The sequence below is a fragment of the Xyrauchen texanus genome, chromosome 11, assembly GCF_025860055.1.
Source record: "Xyrauchen texanus isolate HMW12.3.18 chromosome 11, RBS_HiC_50CHRs, whole genome shotgun sequence".
Classification (NCBI taxonomy): Eukaryota; Metazoa; Chordata; class Actinopteri; order Cypriniformes; family Catostomidae; genus Xyrauchen; species Xyrauchen texanus.
The window spans coordinates 9,001,587-9,022,990 of NC_068286.1; the positions used below are offsets into that span (position 1 = coordinate 9,001,587).

General features: G+C 35.2%; 1 protein-coding gene across 1 annotated transcript in view; it reads right to left on the reverse strand.

The window, feature by feature from the left end:
* The window catches only part of LOC127651440 (VPS10 domain-containing receptor SorCS3-like), a 349,046-nt gene that overhangs the window by 51,606 nt on the left and 276,036 nt on the right, over nt 1-21,404 (reverse strand). The window contains exons 10-14 of the mRNA XM_052137262.1: nt 16,950-17,096; nt 10,726-10,828; nt 8,306-8,382; nt 7,840-7,931; nt 6,603-6,710 (exon numbers count right to left, since the gene is read on the reverse strand). Of these exons, the coding sequence (XP_051993222.1) occupies nt 6,603-6,710; nt 7,840-7,931; nt 8,306-8,382; nt 10,726-10,828; nt 16,950-17,096 (527 nt within the window). The remainder of the gene's footprint in view (nt 1-6,602; nt 6,711-7,839; nt 7,932-8,305; nt 8,383-10,725; nt 10,829-16,949; nt 17,097-21,404) is intronic.

Below are 21,404 nucleotides of genomic sequence, written 5' to 3' on the forward strand. Positions count from 1 at the left end.
GTGAGCGGATCACACAGGCCAAAACACAAACAGAAATTCTGTCCCAGAATGGACATTTCAAAGTAGAAGATACTAGCTGTAGCATTGTTTTCAGAGAAGCCAGTATTTCAACTTAGCATGTTTCATAAACCTCTAATAACATATTATGATAATTTTATTTAAAAATATCTCAGCTATGTAGGTCCATACAATGCAAGTGAATGTTGATCAGACCTTTGTAGCTCCAAAAATCACATAAAGGGAAAATAAATGTAATCCATATTACTCCAGTTATTAAATATATATCTTCAGAAGTGATATAATAGATCTGGGTGAGAAACAGAACAATATATAACAGAAGAGCATAGAAGGTTCTAAAAACATAGACCTTCCTCTCTCCCAGCACCAGAAGTGGTTGTGATGGACGAAATGGTAGAAGGCTCGAGTGGACTAACTAGTTTGTATATTCTTTGTAATCAGAGAACAAGGCATCAAGAATGCTGCTTTTAAGCAGTGTGCTCCGAGGGTAACGACTTTATACTTTTATTTAGTGATTTTTTTACAGTTTATAACATATTTAAATATAAAAATAAAGATATTGAAAACACCATTTGAGCAGCTGGTTCATTATGACAACCGATTTTGCTGGTAAATAGTAGCATGAATGCAGATCTCACTGGTTTGATCATACGCGTCTGGGTTCAGCGTAGTGCAATCACAACGGTTTGATAATACATGCAAAAGAGTTAAGTCCTTTTTGTTACTAAATCTACACTTAAACTTTCACGTTCAGATGTAAAAGTGAAAGTGGAGATTTAGAGTAAAAAAAAAAAGATTTACATTTTTATCTGTTTCTCACCCACACCAATCTGTTTCTGAAGATATGGATTTAACCACTAGAGTCGTATGGATTACTTCTGTTTCCTTTATGTGATTTTTGGAGTTTTAACGGTCTGATCACATTCACTTGCATTGTATGGACCAACAAAGCGGAGATATTCTTCGAAAAATCTTCATTTGTGTTCAGCAGAAGAAAGTCATACACACCTGGGATGGAATGAGGGTGAGTAAATGATAAGAGAATTTAAATTTTTGACCGAACTATCGCTTTAAAGGCATCTGCCAGAACAAAACTATAAATGTAAGTCAGCACATTACGGCATTACATATTGGTGGGAAACAAGTGACTGAAGAGAATGGTTGTAATGTAGGCTACTGTATATACGACACTTAAAAAAAAAGATTGTGAGATTGTTTCTCGGGCAATAAAGAGTTTCGGAAAATTTAGAAAAGAGAAAAAACAAAGTGCTGGATGAAGTGGATATTTATCTATAATCAATTGAAACTAAAAGCAAATTTTTGAGAGGTAACTCTGAGAAAATTCAATTAGTGCTTCTCTCAAAATCACCAAAATTGAACACTTTTATGCTGTTTTTGCCAAAATATTCTCACGGGGGTGCATGCCCCCAGACACCCCTACACAGTAACTTATTTATTTGGTTGGGTTTCTCTGTAGGCTAACAAATTAATTGCATTAATAAATGTATAAACAAATATACTTAGATTTGGCAATACTACTTTGACACATGTGAAGACACCTGTCTGTTATTCTCAAGTGAACCTGAATGCCTTGATTGACTGATTCAGGTGTGTTAAATACGTTATGGAAGTAAACACTTCAGGAAGGTAGATCTCCAAGAACAAAATTGAGAACTGTAAATTCCACCAATTTTCAGTTTGTGAAACCTGAACTTACTACATTGGTTTCCATACATTTCTGTACAACTGTGACATCCCCTTCTGGGCTTGTGGTTTTTCTTCTCCCTGGTGTTTGTGGGCTGGTGCTTCGCCTTGAGTTGATGAGCCCTGCTCATTAAGCCAACCCAGATTCACCAGTGCGGAGGGCAGAGAGGGCTTTTAAAAACCGTCTCTCATCATCCCCGCCTCTCCCCGATCCAGACATGCGTTGTTTTGCTAGTATTATCTTCTGTTACAATTTATTCTATGTTTTAACTTTTTTTTCTTCTTTTTAATAAATTATACTTTGAGTAAGATATCCAATGTGTAGTCTCTTATGAGCCGGCCGTGACACAACCCTTTGTGGAGACTGCTCTGCCATATTTTGCATGATTAATTCTGTATTATTAACAGTGTTATATAGTTATTATTATGATAATTAACTACAACAACCATAATCCAGGAAGAAATTCATAACTGCGATTTTACTGTAAATATGTAAGTTTTGCGGTGTGCAGAAAGTAATTACACATGCTCACAAATACTGTAATAAATAAAAAAAAAGTTAATCATTTAATTATTATTTCTGACTACTTCTGAAATAGCAGGCATTTTGAAAAAAGTCTGCCAACTTCTTTATTTCTCACTTTGCTCTACTAGATTTGAAAGAATATATCACATCTGTGTGGGTGGTTGCATACTGTTTAATCGCATAAGTTGAAATATTTCAACACAGCCAAAGATAATTTCGGATCTGAAAATGCAGAGATCTGTCGGAACCCCACGCTGCCCTTGTGCAACTCTCCATTGGAAAGAAATGAATTCCGGTTTGGTCGTTTGTCAGAAACAGTGAAAAGGTTGCTTAAAAGTATATTTTAAATACATAGTACGCTCATGTATTCACCCTCAGGCCATCCCAGATTTTTAGAAGAATATTTTGGCTCTGTAGGTCCATAAAATGCACATTCAAACAATATTATCCACATGACTCTAGTGGTTAAATTCACAATTTCATAATAGGTTTGGGTAAGAAACAGATCAATATTTATTTAGTGATTCACATTCTTCATATATATCGCCACCTACTGGTCGAGGTTGAACAAAGGTGGAGATTTATAGTAAAACATGACTTAAATTTGTATCTGTTTCTCACCCACACATATCATATTGCTTTGAAGAAATGGCTTTAACCTTTTCATGAGTAGGGTCTAAATTCCTCTGCAGCGCCCCCTGGAGTGATTTATTTTTGCATGTGACACTGCACAGCCGGCAGAGGTGGGCAGAGTGTAGACATTTATTTATTTTTATTATTATATTTTAATTATTGATTTCTTGTCATATAAAATACTGTATGTAATATAGTAAACCTGAAAAAATGGGTTATGTCTACTGTACTGTTTTTGTTTTATTTATTTTGTTTTTATAGCTGTAAAAAACAAATGAACAAATAATACCAGCAGTCCTATTTGCCTATACGCATTAAATGTTTGTGTGTGCATGCATGTGTGTGTGTCTGTGTGTGTGTGTGTGTGTGTGTGTGTGTGTGTGTGAGAGAGAGAGAGAGAGAAACAATTGCTAATGCAAATAGACTTGGCTGTGTGCATGGATAATCATGCTCAATCAGCATCTGTGAGGATACAAGGTTTAAACTGTAATCGTGGTGCTTTTGTGATAGTCTCTTTCAGAAAACAAACATATTATATGCCTGAAAAGACTGTTAAAGTAGCTTTTTGTCTGAATGAAAACCACATCTGCACCTAATAATAAGCAGATGTGTCTGCGTGCATGGGAATATTGCGTTTATATGATGGCTGTGCATATGCAATAGGCTGTGAACTGTTATCGCAGTTATGATAAGCGGTACTTTGGTGGCAATTTGGCTATTTGTTACATAAAATCAACATATTAAGTGCTTGAAAAGACTCTTTGCGTAGCTGTTTGTTTGACGAATGACAACCGCTACTAATTTAAACAAATGGCAGCATGCATCTGAGGATGATCGCATATGATGTACTGATTGTGCATATAAGAGCTGTAAACTTTTTATCGTGGTACTTTGGTGATGATTTGGATGTATGTATTTAAAATAAATGTATGCTGTGGTTTAAAAAAACTGTATGAGTAACTGTTTGAGCAAATATAAATAACAGACGCATGACCACTGCAGCCTGTGTCGGTGCGAAAGCCGTTTTGAATCTGGCAGCTTTTAACGTAACTGGCTGTTGCAGAAACACATATGCGTGACATTACTCTGCGGGGTACAGCTATTAACCATCACATATGTGGGATGGTACATATGAAAGGGTTAATCACTGGAGTCATATGGATTACTTTCATGCTGCCTTTATGTGCTTTTTGGAGCTTGAAAGTTCCGGTCACCATTTACATGCATTGTATGGACCTACAGAGCTGAGATATTTTTCAAAATGTATTTATTTATATTAGTCACTATTTATATTAGGTGGCCTTTATTACTATGTACTAACATTAAATATATACAAGACTATGCATTTACTGTGTAACTACATGTTGTTCTGCAAATGAGTAAGGGTGGGTTAGGATTAGGGGTTAGAGTTAGGTTTTGGGGAAGGGGTTGGGAGTAAAGTTAACAGTGTAACTACAAATGTAATCAAATGCTTTACTTTAAATGTAGTTACAATGCAACAACATGTATGCACATAATAAGTGCATTGTATCAAATGGTTAAGTACATAGTAGTTAAAGGAATAGTCCATCCAAAAATAACAATTTGCTGATAATTTACTAACCCTCAGTCCATCCAGTTTGTTTCATCATCAAAACAGAATTTAAGATTTTTAGGATTTCATTTCAGGCCTCCTCCTTTAAATAATGCAAGATAATGTAATTTTTTGATGGTCCAAAATGCATATTTAGGATGCATCAAAATAATCCACACAACTCCAGTCAACAAATAAAGTTTTTCTGAACCCAAATGATTAATTATTTTAGAAACAAAACAATACTTATATACTTTTTAACTATAAATGTTCACTTCCGTACTTCTCTGTGACATGCGCTCATGAGAGGGATGACGTAAGCTCTTGGGAAGGTCACACATCACATAGAGGAGGAGCAGCGCTGTACGAAAGTTTAATTGTCTTTGCTTTAGATTTGTAATCGTATAAGTGTATTGTTCAAATTGGTCGTTTGGCGTGTGTATCCGGGATGCTTCAACCTTCAGAAACCCCAAAGAAATTGCACGCTGGGAAAAATATGAACGTTTTCATCGATTGCACATACATGATCATGAACGACTGAAGCTCTGGCTTATCGCGCTGAATCTGGATATCTGTACACCCCTACATTCTCTCAAATATTGGAGGGTGTGCAGTGAACATTTTGCCCCTGAGAATTTCAGACCACTAAAAGAAACAAAGGGTCGATATTTGAATTCATCAGCTGTGCCCATGCTGTTTTTCTGGCGAACTCAGGTATGTGTGAAAACTTTGTCATTGTCACGCCTCCCTCAAGCTCTGCACCTCCCTCAGTGCTCCGCTCCTCATCACCCGATTTCTAATTCACCGCACCTGCACTCAATTCTCTCGCTCACCACTACCTGCATAAACAACTCACCTTCATGCCACTTCACTGTCAAGTCTCACACAAAGGACTCTAGTTTGACAGCACTGCTCTCACACAGTATTTATTTACCTGACTGTATTGCTCTTGATCTTGCTCTTGATCTTCGTCGATATCTGTTTAGTGCTTACCCTGGTGTTTCGCCTGTTACCTCTTCTTCAGTTCTGTGGACATCAACCTTGTGAATCCCTCTTCAGTTTGTGAAGCTTCTCTTTTGTGTGATATCAGCTGTACCATTGATCTCATTGTATAAACAATGTAAATCCTGTGAATCTCAGTAGATAACGCAGCAATTTTATTTTGTATTGTTTTGACATTATTTTGGACTGTTTTGGTTTGTGAACGTCACTTGGTCAGTTTCTCTTGTAAACAATTATGCGCTTCCTCCCTCCTCCTCCACGTGACGCATGACCTTACCAACAAGCTCACATCATCCCTCTCATGAGCGCATCACAGAGGTGTACGGAAGTGAACATTTATAGTTAAAAAGTATATAAGTATTGTTTTGTTTTGTTTGTTTTTTTTTTTTTTTTCAAAAAATTGTCAATCATTTGGGTTCAGAAGAACTTTATTTGTCGACTGGAGTCGTGTGTATTATTTTGATGCACCCTACATATACAGTTTGGACAGTCAGAAAAAGTTCATTCACTTGCATTGTTGAAAGGAGGAGGCCTGAAATTAATTCCTAAAAATCTTAAATTCTGTTTTGATTAAGAAAGAAACTCGTGGATGGCCTGAGGGTGAATAAATTATCAGCAAATTTCCACTTTTGGGTGAACTATTCATTTAAGGCCATCTAAAATAAAGTTGGTCCAAAATATAATTTATTTGTGTTCTGCAGAAAAAAGAATGTAATACACAACTGGGATGGCATGAGGGTGAGTAAATGATGAGACAATTAACATTTTTGTTTGAACTATCCATTTAAGTGTATGGTTCTTAGCTAGGATAAGCTGCAATGTGGACCAGACTTTATGCAGATAGAGAGAGATGGAAACTGCTTTAAACTACATACCATCACCAAGACATAATGGGAAGCATTGTTTATCCACTGAGACTCATAACATTAGCATAAGAGTGTAATTAATTAACCTTTCTTGAATGAGCAGTTTATATGAGTTCGGAGGAATCCATTCTTCTGTATAGCATATGAAATAACAGGGACACATTGGCTTTCTGTTTGAGTGTGTGTGTGTGTGTGTGTGTGTGTGTGTGTGTGTGTGTGTGTGTGTGTGTGTAGGAGAGAACCTGTCAAAAACAAACCATGGCCACCCACATACACTTACGTCATGATCTGGTTTTCTGCGCCTTCCTCCACCAGAACACCATCCACAAACAGCGGCATGGCAGAGAAACTGTGGCGCATCCACTGACGACCTTCATCAAAGCTGATCCTGCGAAAGAAAAACTTCAGTATATGTGATGCGACAACAATCTTGGGTTCAAATAGTAATCCCAAGAGGGTCTAAAAACACTGCTGAAAAAAACAGCTTAGACTAGACTAAGGTGGTTTAGGTGAGCTCTCAGCCTGGCCAAAGTGGTTAGGCTGGTCTGTTTAGCTGGTTTTTGAGGGTATTTGGTTACTTGTCAGCTGATCAAGCTGTGAAACCAGCTGGAACCAGCTATTGAACCAGATAAATACCAGCTAGACCAGCATAAATCAGCTTAGAACAGCTAAGACCAACAAACCAATTTATACTGGTTTAGGCCCTTTTTTTCAGAAGGAGAGGAGTGTCAAAAAAAAATTCAACTTCTTAACATCTAGAAAAGTGACGGAGGAGGGGGAGTCGACACAAGTAAGAGTTGGAGTACTTTCATCCTGTGAGTCTGATCGTGATCTCTACTGACAGCTTATCAACACTTCACAGGTGCAAACAGTAGGGTACTATGTGCGAGGTTGAAGGTTGAAACAATGCAAGGACCAAGGTACGATGTGTTGCTTTGGAAACATCCAAGACCTCTCCAGTCTGCAATAAGCAACAGTCGATGGCAGAGTGTTGACACATATCCATTAAGAAAACATGCGGTCAGGCGATTATTTGAAGTCATACTTGCAGGAAAAGACACGATTGCTCTGCACAGTTTTGACTCTGCTTACCGTCTCGCTTGAGTTGTTTAAGAGCACTAAAAACTAAAGGTGTCACACATCAGTGGGCCTAAAACTAAAGCCAAGTGATAAGAGAGAAAAAAATTTAGACTCTTGAGGATTAAACATCACTGAAGCAAAACCAGGAGGGCCAATTTGAAGAAGGAACCAATGTGTGAACTCAAGGGGGATAAGAGGGAAGTTGTGGAACACTTCCCATGGTGCGTAAAAACTAATTCCAATTTGTTCACTGCCAGCTCTTTTGACGAGGCATTTCAGTTTTCCTCCCTTGTCTCCTGTTCAAAGTATGTTTAACTAACATCAACTTAATATCAGAAAACTGACTATCAGAGAGATAGAGTACCGAAGACATGTAGGATTTTCCCCAAACAAGTATGAATAAAAGTAAAACACATTCTAGGAGGTTCTTGCCATACCAAAGATGTCTAGTGGGAATTGTGGGCTGTTTAACTGCAATCAAAGCTCCACCTTTGTCCAAAAACCAGACGTTGTGCTCTTCCTCAAAAATCTGCAAAATGGAAAGAACAATACATAATTATTTCTATCTTAGTTCTAGCTTTTGTAGTACTCTGGTTTACTCTTGAAATGTGATAATGTGACATGATAAAATCCATCCATCCATCCATCCATCCATCTATCCCAAACAGGAAATGATTACATACAATTCTAAATATATTCAGTAGTTATAAATCAGAATATATATTTAATACTCCTGAAAATATAGTTATAAATATACATATACATTTTAGGCACAATTTTTAATATATACATTGAGCAGTTATGCACAAGCCTTTATCAAATGGTTTTGACAATCATGAGATCGTGTTATTGATCATCATCAATAACATGAAACAGAGTCACAAAGAGTATGAACCCACGTACCTGTCTCCAGTTATTTCCTGCATCTGATGAAATGAACATCGCCACATTGTTATAAGACAGTTCGGAGCCAATATTTCCTGGGTAACAAACCAAATTCAAACATTATATTTAAAAATGGGAAATGAGAATGGGGAAACAATGAAGAGCACTAAAAAAAACACATAGAACATACATACATATACACTTAGCAGTGAGACTTTTTGAGCGCATACAATATGTCGATTATTTATATGGATTATCAACTGGATTATGTGGATTATCAAGAGAGCAGAGGCAACATTGACTTGAATAGAAAGAGTGTGTGTGTCACTCCACCAGGGCACTACCATAACCACAAAATAATTGCTACTCTTGTGTACTAGTTTCAATGTGTTGTATTTCGTTTTTAATGCCTACACACACAAACTCACCCACACACATCACGTCTAGCGTGAAGCCTGCCTGCAGTCAGCTCTGTTATTTGCCATTGCCCTGTTCTAAATTTATGAAAGTGAACTAAGGGGTGTAGTGATAATGTCCTTGATGGACTGTAAAAAATTTTTTATTTCCTTCAAGTGATAACTTTAACAGCAAACTCTATGGGGATGTAAAACAAGAGAACTGTTCATGCTTATAGAACGTCCATGTTCTTAAAATGAATAAATATTTCAGAACTGATATCACTTGAGGTTATTCCAAGACAAATACATCTGACCTTGAATTAAACTACACTAAGGACAAGTGAAAGGTGAAATGAGTCATAGTAGACCGAACTCCCCAACTGTTGTTCTACTTTTGATCAAAGCATATCAGCATTTGTGATACAATGTTGATTACCACAAATAAAATTTCACTCGACCATGCTTTAAAAAAAAGAAATTTTTAAAGTAAATTTTTTTATTTTTTTTAAATATCGAGGTTATAGTTAGACACTTACATTGAAATGTGAATAGAGCCAATGTTTGGAGGTTTTTAAGGCTAACGTGATAACAACTTGGTAAAAGCATTTCACCTTTATATGTATGTATGTTGTATGTGGTTTTTTTTTTTTTCATTATATAAGATATAAGTTGAAACTCATGCATTATTTGAACTGTAAAGTGGTTTAAATCATCGTTTACCTGGATTACAGGCTTTACAGTGTTATGTCGCCATGGCAATAGAGTTGTAATATTGGATATAACTTAAAGAAAAGCTAAGTAAGAACTTTTATTAGACTAAAATCATGTTAACATGCATATTATTTATGTCATCCATATTGTTTATGTCTTATATTATGTTCATGTCTATAAATGTTATAGACATAAACAAAACAATGTATGTTTACAGATTGGCCCCATTCACTTTAATTGTAATTTTTCCTTTTTTTTTTGTTGACAGAATTAAGTGTTGTGGTAATAAATGCTGTTGATTAAGCTTATTTTGTATTGAACCCGAAATCTGACCCAAAAAAAAACAATAACTACTTCAAAGTGTTATCATCAAAAAAATATCCACTTGCAGCAATGACAGCTTTGCAGATCCTTGGCATTTTAGCTGTCAGTTTGTCCAGATACTCAGGTGACATTTCATAGATGTGTCTGTCTTGTCGGGCACTTCTCTTGTACCTTACATGCTAGCTGTTCCCACAAAATATCAATGGGGTTAAGATCCATAACACTCTTTTCCAATTATCTGTTGTCCAATGTCTGTGTTTCTTTGCCCAATCTAACCTTTTCTTTTTGTTTTCAAAAGTGGCTTTTTCTTTGCAGTTCTTCCCAAAATGCCTGCACCCCTGAGCCTCTTGTTTAGTTGTACATCTGGACTTCCACAACTCTTTCTGTCCTTGTTAGAGCCAGTTGTCCTTTTACTTTGAAGACTGTAGTGTACACCTATGTATGAAATCTTCAGTTCTTTGGCAATTTCAAGCATTGTATAGCCTTCATTCCTCAAAACAATGATTGACTGACGAGTTTCTAGAAAATGTTTTTTTTTTTTTGCCATTTTTGACCTAATATTGACCTTAAGAAGTTAAGACATGCCAGTCTATTGCATACTGTGGCAAACACAAAGAGAATGTTAAGCTTCATTTAATGGACCAAATAGCTTTCAGCTGTGTTTGATATAATAGCAAGTGATTTTCTAGTACCAAATTAGCAATTTAGCATGATTACCACTTGGGTGAGTTGAATGCCACTTGGGTGAATTAAAGTACTTTTTTCCTTCTGAAACAGAAAAATATGTACATTATTCCAAACTTTTGGCCACCAGTATATATATATATATATATATATATATATATATATATATATATATATATATATTGAACAACAGCATGTTGTTCCCCTTTTTTCCCCTTGTGCTTTTAGTAACTGGCATGACGAAACAAGAAATGTGTTTGGTGCTTACAAACTTGTTCACACACACCCAGATAGTACATGCTTCTCAGTTTTGTGGTTTACCTGTAGCCACTATGATTCCAGGTGCCGAGCTCTTTGTGAATATAGAGCCTGAAAGGTATGGATTCTCCGACATCTGCAGTTGTAGGTGTAGGGAACAGAATGGCTGAGTGGAGAGAAAGTGACACATCCTCCATTAGCCACAACAGAGTTATTATGTAACTGTCAATCAAAACAAGCCTGCATGATCCCGTAGGCACAAGAAAGTCTAAGACAATAAGCGCACAAGCGGTGCTGTGTTTGCCATAACATAGGCGACTTTACGCTGAATATTACACAATTCAAAATGCAAAAACCATTCCCATAATTCACTGTCATGGCACTGGAATAATATGGATGACATTGTGTGATCTATGGCATATTGGATTCACTAAATCTTTCAGTAGAAGACTTGCGTGTACACAAAATAACAGCTTAGGTAAATCAAGCCGATAGCTTTTCATAAATCAATAAAACAAAGTCAGCCAATCATTTTTCCAATCAGCCACTCAAGGATGATAAAAGACAATCATATGGAATAATGGTATACCACAGTAGCAATCCATTGCTCAATACTTGGATTATGATCTGTATAAGGACACAGTTTTAAAAATGTATGTTCTTTTAACTTGACAATGTATCTTAAACTCTTGCGATCACCCCGCATCCATATGTGGATATTGCATTTTGGCTTCACTACATGCAAAACATAATTCAAATTAATTTAAACTGACTGAATATGGTTTACAACACTCTACTCTGTCATTTAAATGTTAAACTTCTGGAACACCAGGTCACGAGACACAACAGAATGACATACATTTTCGTGAAGCGCTCCTATGAGCTCAGCGCTGACACAAATGCCTCTGATAAGGAACCTCTTTAATTTTTTTGATTGAAACCTGTTTGCTTGTAAATAATTGTGTCTCTTGTTTTGTTTGATATGCCACTTTAAAAAAACTGATTCATTATTCGCGAGACAGCTCACTGATAAACATAGTGTAACGTCCACACAATGTATGTGGAAAATGGACCTTATTCCCTCAAAAGTAAAACAACAACAACAACAAAATTATTGTTATTTTGAATAACTTTCAAATGTACAAATCTGTGCATTATTTCGCTTCATTTTAATATAAATTTGTTATGTTTTTTTTTTTTATCACTGTACAATATGGTTCTATTAATAAGGGGGCATCCTTATAGTTTTCTATACAGCTAAGTGCATTCACTCCTAAAATCTGACAAGTTTCAGGCTTCAGATACATTTGGATCATTCAACATTTTTGGCAGACATTTGACAAGATTTATCAATACATAGATACAGAAATATATACTGCTAAATTTTATTTTAACAAGGTTGCCAGTGATTGGATGATGCTGGCCATTATTTGAATAATAATTATTTATTCAGCTTTATAGAAAATCAGCTGTAATACCTGTAGCATCTCAAAAATATGAATAACCAACACTCCTGGAATCATAATAAACAATTTAATGAAAACAATATGACTTTCTATATGTCAGGCGAGAGGAAGGATGAAAGGAGACAAAGGTTGTGTAGATCCAAATGTAGCATTTCATAAAAAACAGAATACAAAACAAACAAGTTGAAAACAAGAGAACAAATAACACTTAACATGATCAAAATCAATGATAAAGAGGGTCAGACACTGTGTACACATGATAGGTTGGAACACAAACAAGACTTGACAAGGAATAAAGGAAACTGAACCACTTAAATACACACTAGCTAATGGGGATAATGGGAAACAGGTGAGTCCAGTGAAGTGCTGATTAGGAGAGGTTGATCTTGTGAGTTAAAGAGAGACTGGAGTGGGCGTGACACTATTGCTTGGTATTATTTAAAATTGTACAAATTAGTCCCACATATGTGAATATCAATTGTTTGGAAAACTATTTGCTCATTTATCAGGTGCTACCAGTTACAAATCAAAAAGGGAAATGGACGCAGCAGTCACGCTCGTGTCTCAAGAGGTTAAAAACATGGCACTCCTGCACGAGACACTGAAAAAAAAAACAGTGAGACATGGCACAATGGTCAAAGGTGTCAGTTTACCGCATGTTTACAAAGAAACACAATTAAAAACCACGCAAATGGATCCAAAAACTTGTTCGGTATGAACAATCCCTATGGAAACAAAATGTAGCTGTTACGTCAGCATTGCTGGTTTTTGTTTGTCAAAGAAGTCTCCTTGTAAGCAAATCGCGCAACCAAATATGTAGTTGTAGCAAAACCATTTAACTATTCTTAAAATGGCCAGCCAAAGCATTTCCAAGCATTTGGAGAAAAAAAAAGTGTGATTTTATTTTATTTTACTTTTGAAGTGTAGCCTCGAGCTTACAGCCTGATTCTAATTCTGTGGTTGGCCGTGTCCACACTTTACCAATTTTGGTTGAAAACTTAAAGTCTTTGTTGAACGAAAAAAACATTCCAGTGGTGGCCTTTATAAAAATTCTCAGTTGGCAGATTAAAGATGTTAAACACTCAGATGGAGCAAAAGCATGTGTTTTGTTTTTAGATAAAGGGCAGGTGCAATGTTTTATTACTGAGTGTGACAGTGAGGAGCATGTTCTCAATTACCCAATCGTATAAGGAAAACAATGTGAAGAGACCAAATGAATAATAATGTTACAGCTGCACTAAAGAATCCAGAATTATTAAATATAATCAGGTTCAGAGTGCCCTCTGTAGAGGCCGATACCCTTACCGTGAGTGCTAATTGCTTTTTACAGTCATTATCGGCAAAGACTGGAATTTGACATTAAAAAGAAAAGCAACTCTCCTGGGACCTCCAACAAAACTAAACGAGAATTATATCTGAAATCTGTGCACTGCAAATCATCCCTTTTCACCCTCTCAATGGGTGTCATGACATTATTATGTGAATGGCAAAGAAAAACAGGATTTTAATGTCGGTAATCATGAGGATTATAAGAGGCTAATGAGAGCGTCAGAGGAGAGGGCCATTACACTCAACTTGGACAAAAGCCTCTTTAATCTGGTGGTGCTTCCTGTGTGTGTTTCTTCATTCTTTGTTTGTTTCACTTACACACACATACTGTATCATAACAAGGTATGGCTAAAAAACATTCTTGGTTCACTGAACATATCCATGGTGCTAAGTCCCTAAAACTACTTTTCATAAAAAATGGCAGTGGTAAAGAGATAACAGCATATAGAACCTGCATATAGAGTCTGTTGACTTAAATCAAATCCTTTGGCAGAGAAATATTACCTTGCAAAAATTGGAAAGTTAAGCTAACCACAAGCCCAGCCATTCTTGCACGGCAAGACATCTGTCCTATGAGATAAATATTTCCTATGTTTACTATACTTTTGTTCGTGACTCTTTTGCATTTTCATGAATAGTTAATAGTGTTGGGTCTGGAAGATCGACTAGTCATCCAACAAACGACTAGTTGTTGGTTAACAGGACTCATGGATAACTGGTATTCACATTTTATTACTTTACTATTTCATAGCTTACTAAAATTCATAATTCATTAATAAATGGTTCTTCACAGGTGTTCTCTTTACATTAAGGTACACTTTAAAAGTTTATTAACTTTCGTAACTGATTAATAAATTGCTTATAGGTGTTCACTTTACATTAAGGTACACTTTCATAGCTTATTAACTTGCGTAACTCATGAATAAATTGCTTATAGGTGTTCACTTTACATTAAGGTACACTTTCATAGCTTATTAACTTTCTTATCTCATTAATAAATTGCTTATAGATGTTCACTTTACATTAAGGTACACTTTCATAGCTTATTAACTTGCGTAACTCATGAATAAATTGCTTATAGGTGTTCACTTTACATTAAGGTACACTTTCATAGCTTATTAACTTGTGTAACTCATTAATAAATTGCTTTTAGGTGTTCACTTTACATTAAGGTACACTTTCATAGCTTATTAACATTCATAACTCATTAATACATTGCTTATAGGTGTTCACTTTACATTAAGGTACACTTTCATAGCTTATTAACTTTTGTAACTCATTCATTAATTGCTTATAGGTGTTCACTTTACATTAAGGAACACTTTCATAGCTTATTAACTTGCGTAACTCATTAATAAATTGCTTATAGGTGTTCACTTTACATTAAGGTACACTTTCATAGCTTATTAACTTGCGTAACTCATTAATAAATTGCTTATAGGTGTTCACTTTACATTAAGGTACACTTTCATAGCTTATTAACTTGCGTAACTCATTAATACATTGCTTATAGGTGTTCACTTTACATTAAGGTACACTTTCATAGCTTATTAACTTGCGTAACTCATTAATAAATTGCTTATAGGTGTTCAATTTACATTAAGGAACACTTTCATAGCTTATTAACTTGCGTAACTCATGAATAAATTGCTTATAGGTGTTCACTTTACATTAAGGTACACTTTCATAGCTTATTAACTTGCGTAACTCATGAATAAATTGCTTATAGGTGTTCACTTTACATTAAGGTACATTTTCATAGCTTATTAACTTGCGTAACTCATTAATAAATTGCTTATAGGTGTTCACTTTACATTAAGGTACACTTTCATATCTTACTAACATTCATAACTCATGAATAAATTGCTTATAGGTGTTCACTTTACATTAAGGTACACTTTCATAGCTTATTAACATGCGTAACACATTAATAAATTGCTTATAGGTGTTCACTTTACATTAAGGTACACTTTCATATCTTACTAACATTCATAACTCATTAATAAATTGCTTATAGGTGTTCACTTTACATTATGGTACACTTTCATAGCTTATTAACTTTCTTATCTCATCCTTAAATTGCTTATAGGTGTTCACTTTACATTAAGGTACACTTTCATAGCTTATTAACTTTCGTAACTCATGAATAAATTGCTTATAGATGTTCATTTTACATTAAGGAACACTTTCATAGCTTATTAACTTTCGTAACTCATTAATAAATTGCTTATAGATGTTCACTTTATATTAAGGTACACTTTCATAGCTTACTAACATTCATAACTCATTAATAATTGCTTATAGGTGTTCAATTTACATTAAGGTACACTTTCATAGCTTATTAACTTGCGTAACTCATTAATAAATTGCTTATAGGTGTTCACTTTACATTAAGGTACACTTTCATAGCTTACTAACATTCATAACTCATTAATAATTGCTTATAGGTGTTCAATTTACATTAAGGTACACTTTCATAGCTTATTAACTTGCGTAACTCATTAATAAATTGCTTATAGGTGTTCACTTTACATTAAGGTACACTTTCATAGCTTACTAACATTCATAACTCATTAATAAATTGCTTATAGGTGTTCACTTTACATTAAGGTACACTTTCATAGCTTATTCATATATAACTCAATAATTGGTTCACAGGGGTACACTTTAATGTACATTTTCATTGGTTGATAATTTGGTTAATAAATGGTTCATGATTAACTCATGATTAAACAACATGGGTGTCCATTTTGCATTAAGGTACCCATTTTTAGATTACAAAAGTTGATAAATTATTCTTTAAAAAGTATGATTAAAGTTTAAAATCCATATATATATATATATATATATATATATATATATATATATATATATATATATTGTTTGTGAACAATCTTTTGCTAAACAATAGAGAAATAAGAACTGTCAAACAATGCACTGGGTGAGCATGAAGACCCGCAAAGGACTGTGCAAGACATCACTTGGAGTAGCACCATTCTTTTTACACTAAAATGACCAGGAAAGTGGCATAAGTCAAGGCATTAGAGTAATGGATATAGACACAACACCTTTTAAACTCCAAACTAGTCACTTTTTGCTGGATCATGACATAAATCATGAATTTTTACATTTTATGATTTTGATTAAAATACGTATGATAAAGTCCCTTTATTAAGCATTTATAATGCAAGTTAAAACTTGCTCACTATTTTGGAGGCATTCCATGAAATTCATCCTTTTTTACTTCATGCTGTTATAACTGCACATAAATTATAATAATGCATTTGTACTGTAGATTAGATATTATTTATTAATGAATCCTTTTATAAACCTTTTCAAAGGGAACCTTAAATGTAAAGAGTTACCAAAAAACTGTTCCTTTTATAAAAATGTTTACTGTATCTTAATAATCACAATTCCCTCTGATTTTCTTATCCACACTTATTTCTTGCTTTTCCACATGACCTCCATATTTTCCTCTAAACTCCTTACCAGGACACAATGAATCTGATTTCCTGCCAGGTCCGTATTGGGCGCCTGCAGAAGCCTCCAGTCGTGGCCCTTATTGTAAGTGATGTACGTCTTTACCTGGTTGTCCACCTTCCTATTAGCGATGAGCATACCTTCAATCCCTGCTACCTGGGAACAGGGGAAAAGAAATATGAAACAAACATGAGCATCTACACCCAGGCTTCAAAGCTCTCGACTATCACCTAATAAAGCCTCTTAATTATGTAGACACTTGTCCCCACACTTACGATAGCTAACTGAAGCTATATCTGACATACTCACTGCTGTTTACTGCAGCTGACAAGCATCTAACCCACTGCTCATACTTGTCTTGAAACAAGTCCAAACTTAGAAATATTGAATCGTGCCTGCTGACGGCACATTTTAAAACGTGCCCCGCTAGCAAAGCATGCGCTAAGGCAGTGTCCGACTCTGTATGTGGTACTTATAGGGAGTGCACTTGACAGTGTCACAGTGACAGAGTTGCATTGGAGGGACACTGCTAATGAGGTCCCCACCTCTGTTGACCAGACCTGTCAATCACAACGTTAATTATTTATTATACTTTTTCTTCCATCTCTCCATTCCAATGTTCTCCCTGTGGACAGATGGACGGAATTTGGGAATGGTTGCAGTAGAGTGGTTCATATAAAGCATACTCTGCAAATCGCACTGAAAGAATGAACTGAGCAATCTAGTTCTGGGTTTTTGGTTACAATAACTTCATCAGACATACATGTGAAGAATTATGGAAATGAATAAAAGAAGCAATTGAACAAACAAAGCAAAGATCTGTTCCATGAACTAATACAAACATCAGTCATTCTGTCTTACATCTAATTTTCTATTTCACAAAGGGGTAAACTTAATACATAAAGGTTTTGAACACTATAAGGCAGGGTATCTGCTTATTCAATATCACTTTTGGGTGGACTATACCTTTAAGAAGCAGTAAGAAGCAATGCTGAAAGACATAAATTGCAACACCACAACGTTTGCACAGGATGCAATCACACCCATTATTAAGCATTACTGTAATATAAAATATTTAAAAGGTAAAATAACCTCACTTTTCACTGATCAATAGATAGATAACTATGAAAAATGTCCAGTCATGAACTGTATATATCCTGCGGCTCCAACTGGAGCTTCAGTGAAACAGCTTTCAATAAGCTTTAATGAAGACTGCTGCAATCTATTAGTGATATGGATGGACTGCAGATTCAGTATTGGCAGGGTGAGCATGCATTGAGCCAGTCTTGGCATGGCAGTGGGGAAACGCATCATAACCCAGTGCATTAATGAAACTATCCTGGCTTGCACTCACTAATGGAGACTATTTTAAGCTCCTTGGATGAGAGGAGTGAAATATTTCATTCCTCAACATTTTTTTTTTCATACATTTTAGAGGGACTTCTAATTTTAAAGTGATATGGTACATGCTAAGATCAGCCAATTACAGATGCCAACGTCTTACTGACATGAAGAAGCTGGAATGATTTTCCTCAATAGGCAAGCTTCTTTTATGGAAAAAAAGATACAGCAGTAGCTTGCGGGTGTCCAAATTTGGCCTCAAAATAGGGAAGGGCGAATCATTCTGTATTGTTTAAAGAAATATGCTGGTTCAATACAAGTCAAGCTCAATTGACAGCATTTGCTACATAATATTGATTACAAAAACAAAACAAAAAATCTATATAAATATATATATATATATATATATATATATATATATATATATATATATATATATATATATATATATATATATATATATATATATATATATATATAGGTTATATATATTTTTTTTGTATTATTTATTTATTTGTATTTTTTTACTTGCCACTCCTTTTCTTTAAAAACATAAATAAATACAAAATAAAATCTGGGTTACAGTGAAGCACAATGGAAGTGAGAGGGGGCCCATTAAAATACTCTTTACTTTTTCAAAAGTATAGCCACAAGATATAAACACAATGTATATAAACATGTTTTTAGTGTAATAAAATCACTTACTAACCCTTTTTGTGGAAGGTTATAGCCAATTTTACAACTTTGTTTCCTTGACGATGCAATGTCAACAAACAGTACAACAGGGCTAAAGGCTCTGCGGGGTAAAATGCTCCACTGATTTTATTTCCTCACAAAACACTAAATTGCAAACAAAACTTGGCAGTCATATCACCCTGCATCTCTTTCCTGGTTGCCCACTAAAGCTAAGCAGGGTTGAGCCTGGCCAGTACTTGGATGGGAGGCCTCCTGGGGAAAACCAAGGTTGCTGCTGGAAGTGGTATTAGGGAGGCCAGCAGGGGGTGCTCACCCTATGGTCTGTATGGGTCCTAATGCCCCAGTATAGTGACGGGGACACTATACTGTAAAAAGGCACCATCTTTCGGATGAGATGTTAAACCGAGGTCCTGACTCTCTGGTCATTAAAAATCCCAGGACACTTCTCGTAAAGAGTAGAGGTGTAACCCTGGTGTCCTGGCCAAATACCCCCCATTGGCCCCTATCTACCATGGCATCGTATTAATCTCCATCCCTGAATTGGCTACATAACTCTACTCTCTCCTCTCTCCTCTCCACCAATATCTGGTGTGTGGTGGGTGTTCTGGCGCACTATGGCTGCTGTCGCATCATCCAGGTGGATGCTGCACACTGGTGGTGGTTGAGGAGATTCCCCCTATACTATGTAAAGCGCTTTGAGAGCCTAGAAAAGCGCTATATAAATGCAAGGAATTATTAATTATTAAAACTTCCACAGCACATTGCTGAACACCTGATTGTCACAATACACAATACAATGTGTGTGGTGTCTATAGGTTGATTTTGAGGCAATTTGATCTAATTGATTATTTTTTGTTAAATGTTGCAAAAGTATGACACTAATAAATATCCCTGAAATTAATACATTTATTTTGAGACAAAATACTTATTTATCTTTTTCAGTTTTGTTTAAGGTCATTAAATCAAACATTTTTCAATAACTGTCAAATAAGTGCAAGGATAACATCTGTGATAAAAAGCCCCCCTGTTGCAGGGGCTAAAGGTCCCTATTTAACACATTGTTTTTCTTAAGTGGGTTGGGGGGAAAAGATTTGTTATAAAAAAAAAATTCAAAGCGGGCTCCCATTGACTGATCCGATCATAATAGATATTAGTTTGTTTATAGAATACTTGAGATGTAATAAAATGCCAAACGTGTTTGAGATTAACAGGAAATGGTTGACTTTTTTCTGAAGTAGTTATTTTGAGTAAGAAGCATCTTAATTTGTTACTTAAAAAAAAGCACCTTTCCATTTCAAAATGCTTTGCATTAGATGACAAATTGTGCCCTATAATTATTATTATTGTTAACATATATATTTTTTTTACCTTGATACATTCTGTTACCATAAAAAATGGGTGCCTTTATCCCCATTGTACCCTAAGTATTTTTTTTTGCTACTAAGACTTAAATGTTAACATTCTCTTTGCATGTGAACACGAGTTACAGTGCAGTGTTAATTTTTTACAGTATTTACTGTTTTTTTATTTTGCCATATTTTTAGTCTTATTTAGTCAATATTTCAACATATTATATGAATTCATTTTAGTTAGTTTTACTCAAACTAGAATGGCATATAATTTTAGTCAACGAAAATAACATTTTAATTGATGATAATGTGAAAATAAAATAAAGTGTCAAACTGTAACAGACCAAACTTAAATAAAATATTTTAAAAAAAATTAAACAATCTATAAACATGTAGCTTGAGTTGGAGATTTGCTGTCCAGTACAATGATGTTTTTATCTGTCCGATACGTCATTCACAGCCTCTTTTCAAAGTTCAAAAACCAATTGATGCTGAATTGTGCTTATTGTGAATATCAGACTAAAATTATCAGAGACCTTGTTGAACGTAAACCTAAACCACTTTTTTTACTCACTGTATACACTTATTGTTAGTTCTTCTGCTGTTTAGAATAATTATCTGAATGAAAGTATAACTTTCCTCCTCATTACCTCACCATGACTGGGTGGAATGAGTTTCTAAACAAGGACGAGGTGTTATGGACATGCAAATGTGATGGTCGTATGTTAATGTTGTGGTTTTATAACGTCAGTAACGAGCCAACGAGCTGATTTCAGAACGAGACTTTTTTTTTTAAGCTTGGTTTTCAATAGCTCCTTTAAGGACTGTCGAGGAAATTTTGAGTTCTGAAAGTTACAGTGTAAACTCATTTATCTCTAAAGATCAAGGGCAATTACGACCAGTAATTAATTTGAAAACCCTTCCCTACAACACGAAACCCAAATTGTTCCCACTGAACTAGCAATGTCTCCCTGTGAGCCCCCCTCAACTCATTTAACTACAACTCAATTCATCTCTCTGTCTTCTTTGCTAACTTTCATTTTCACTTGTAAACCCCCCAGATGCTTTTGACAATGTA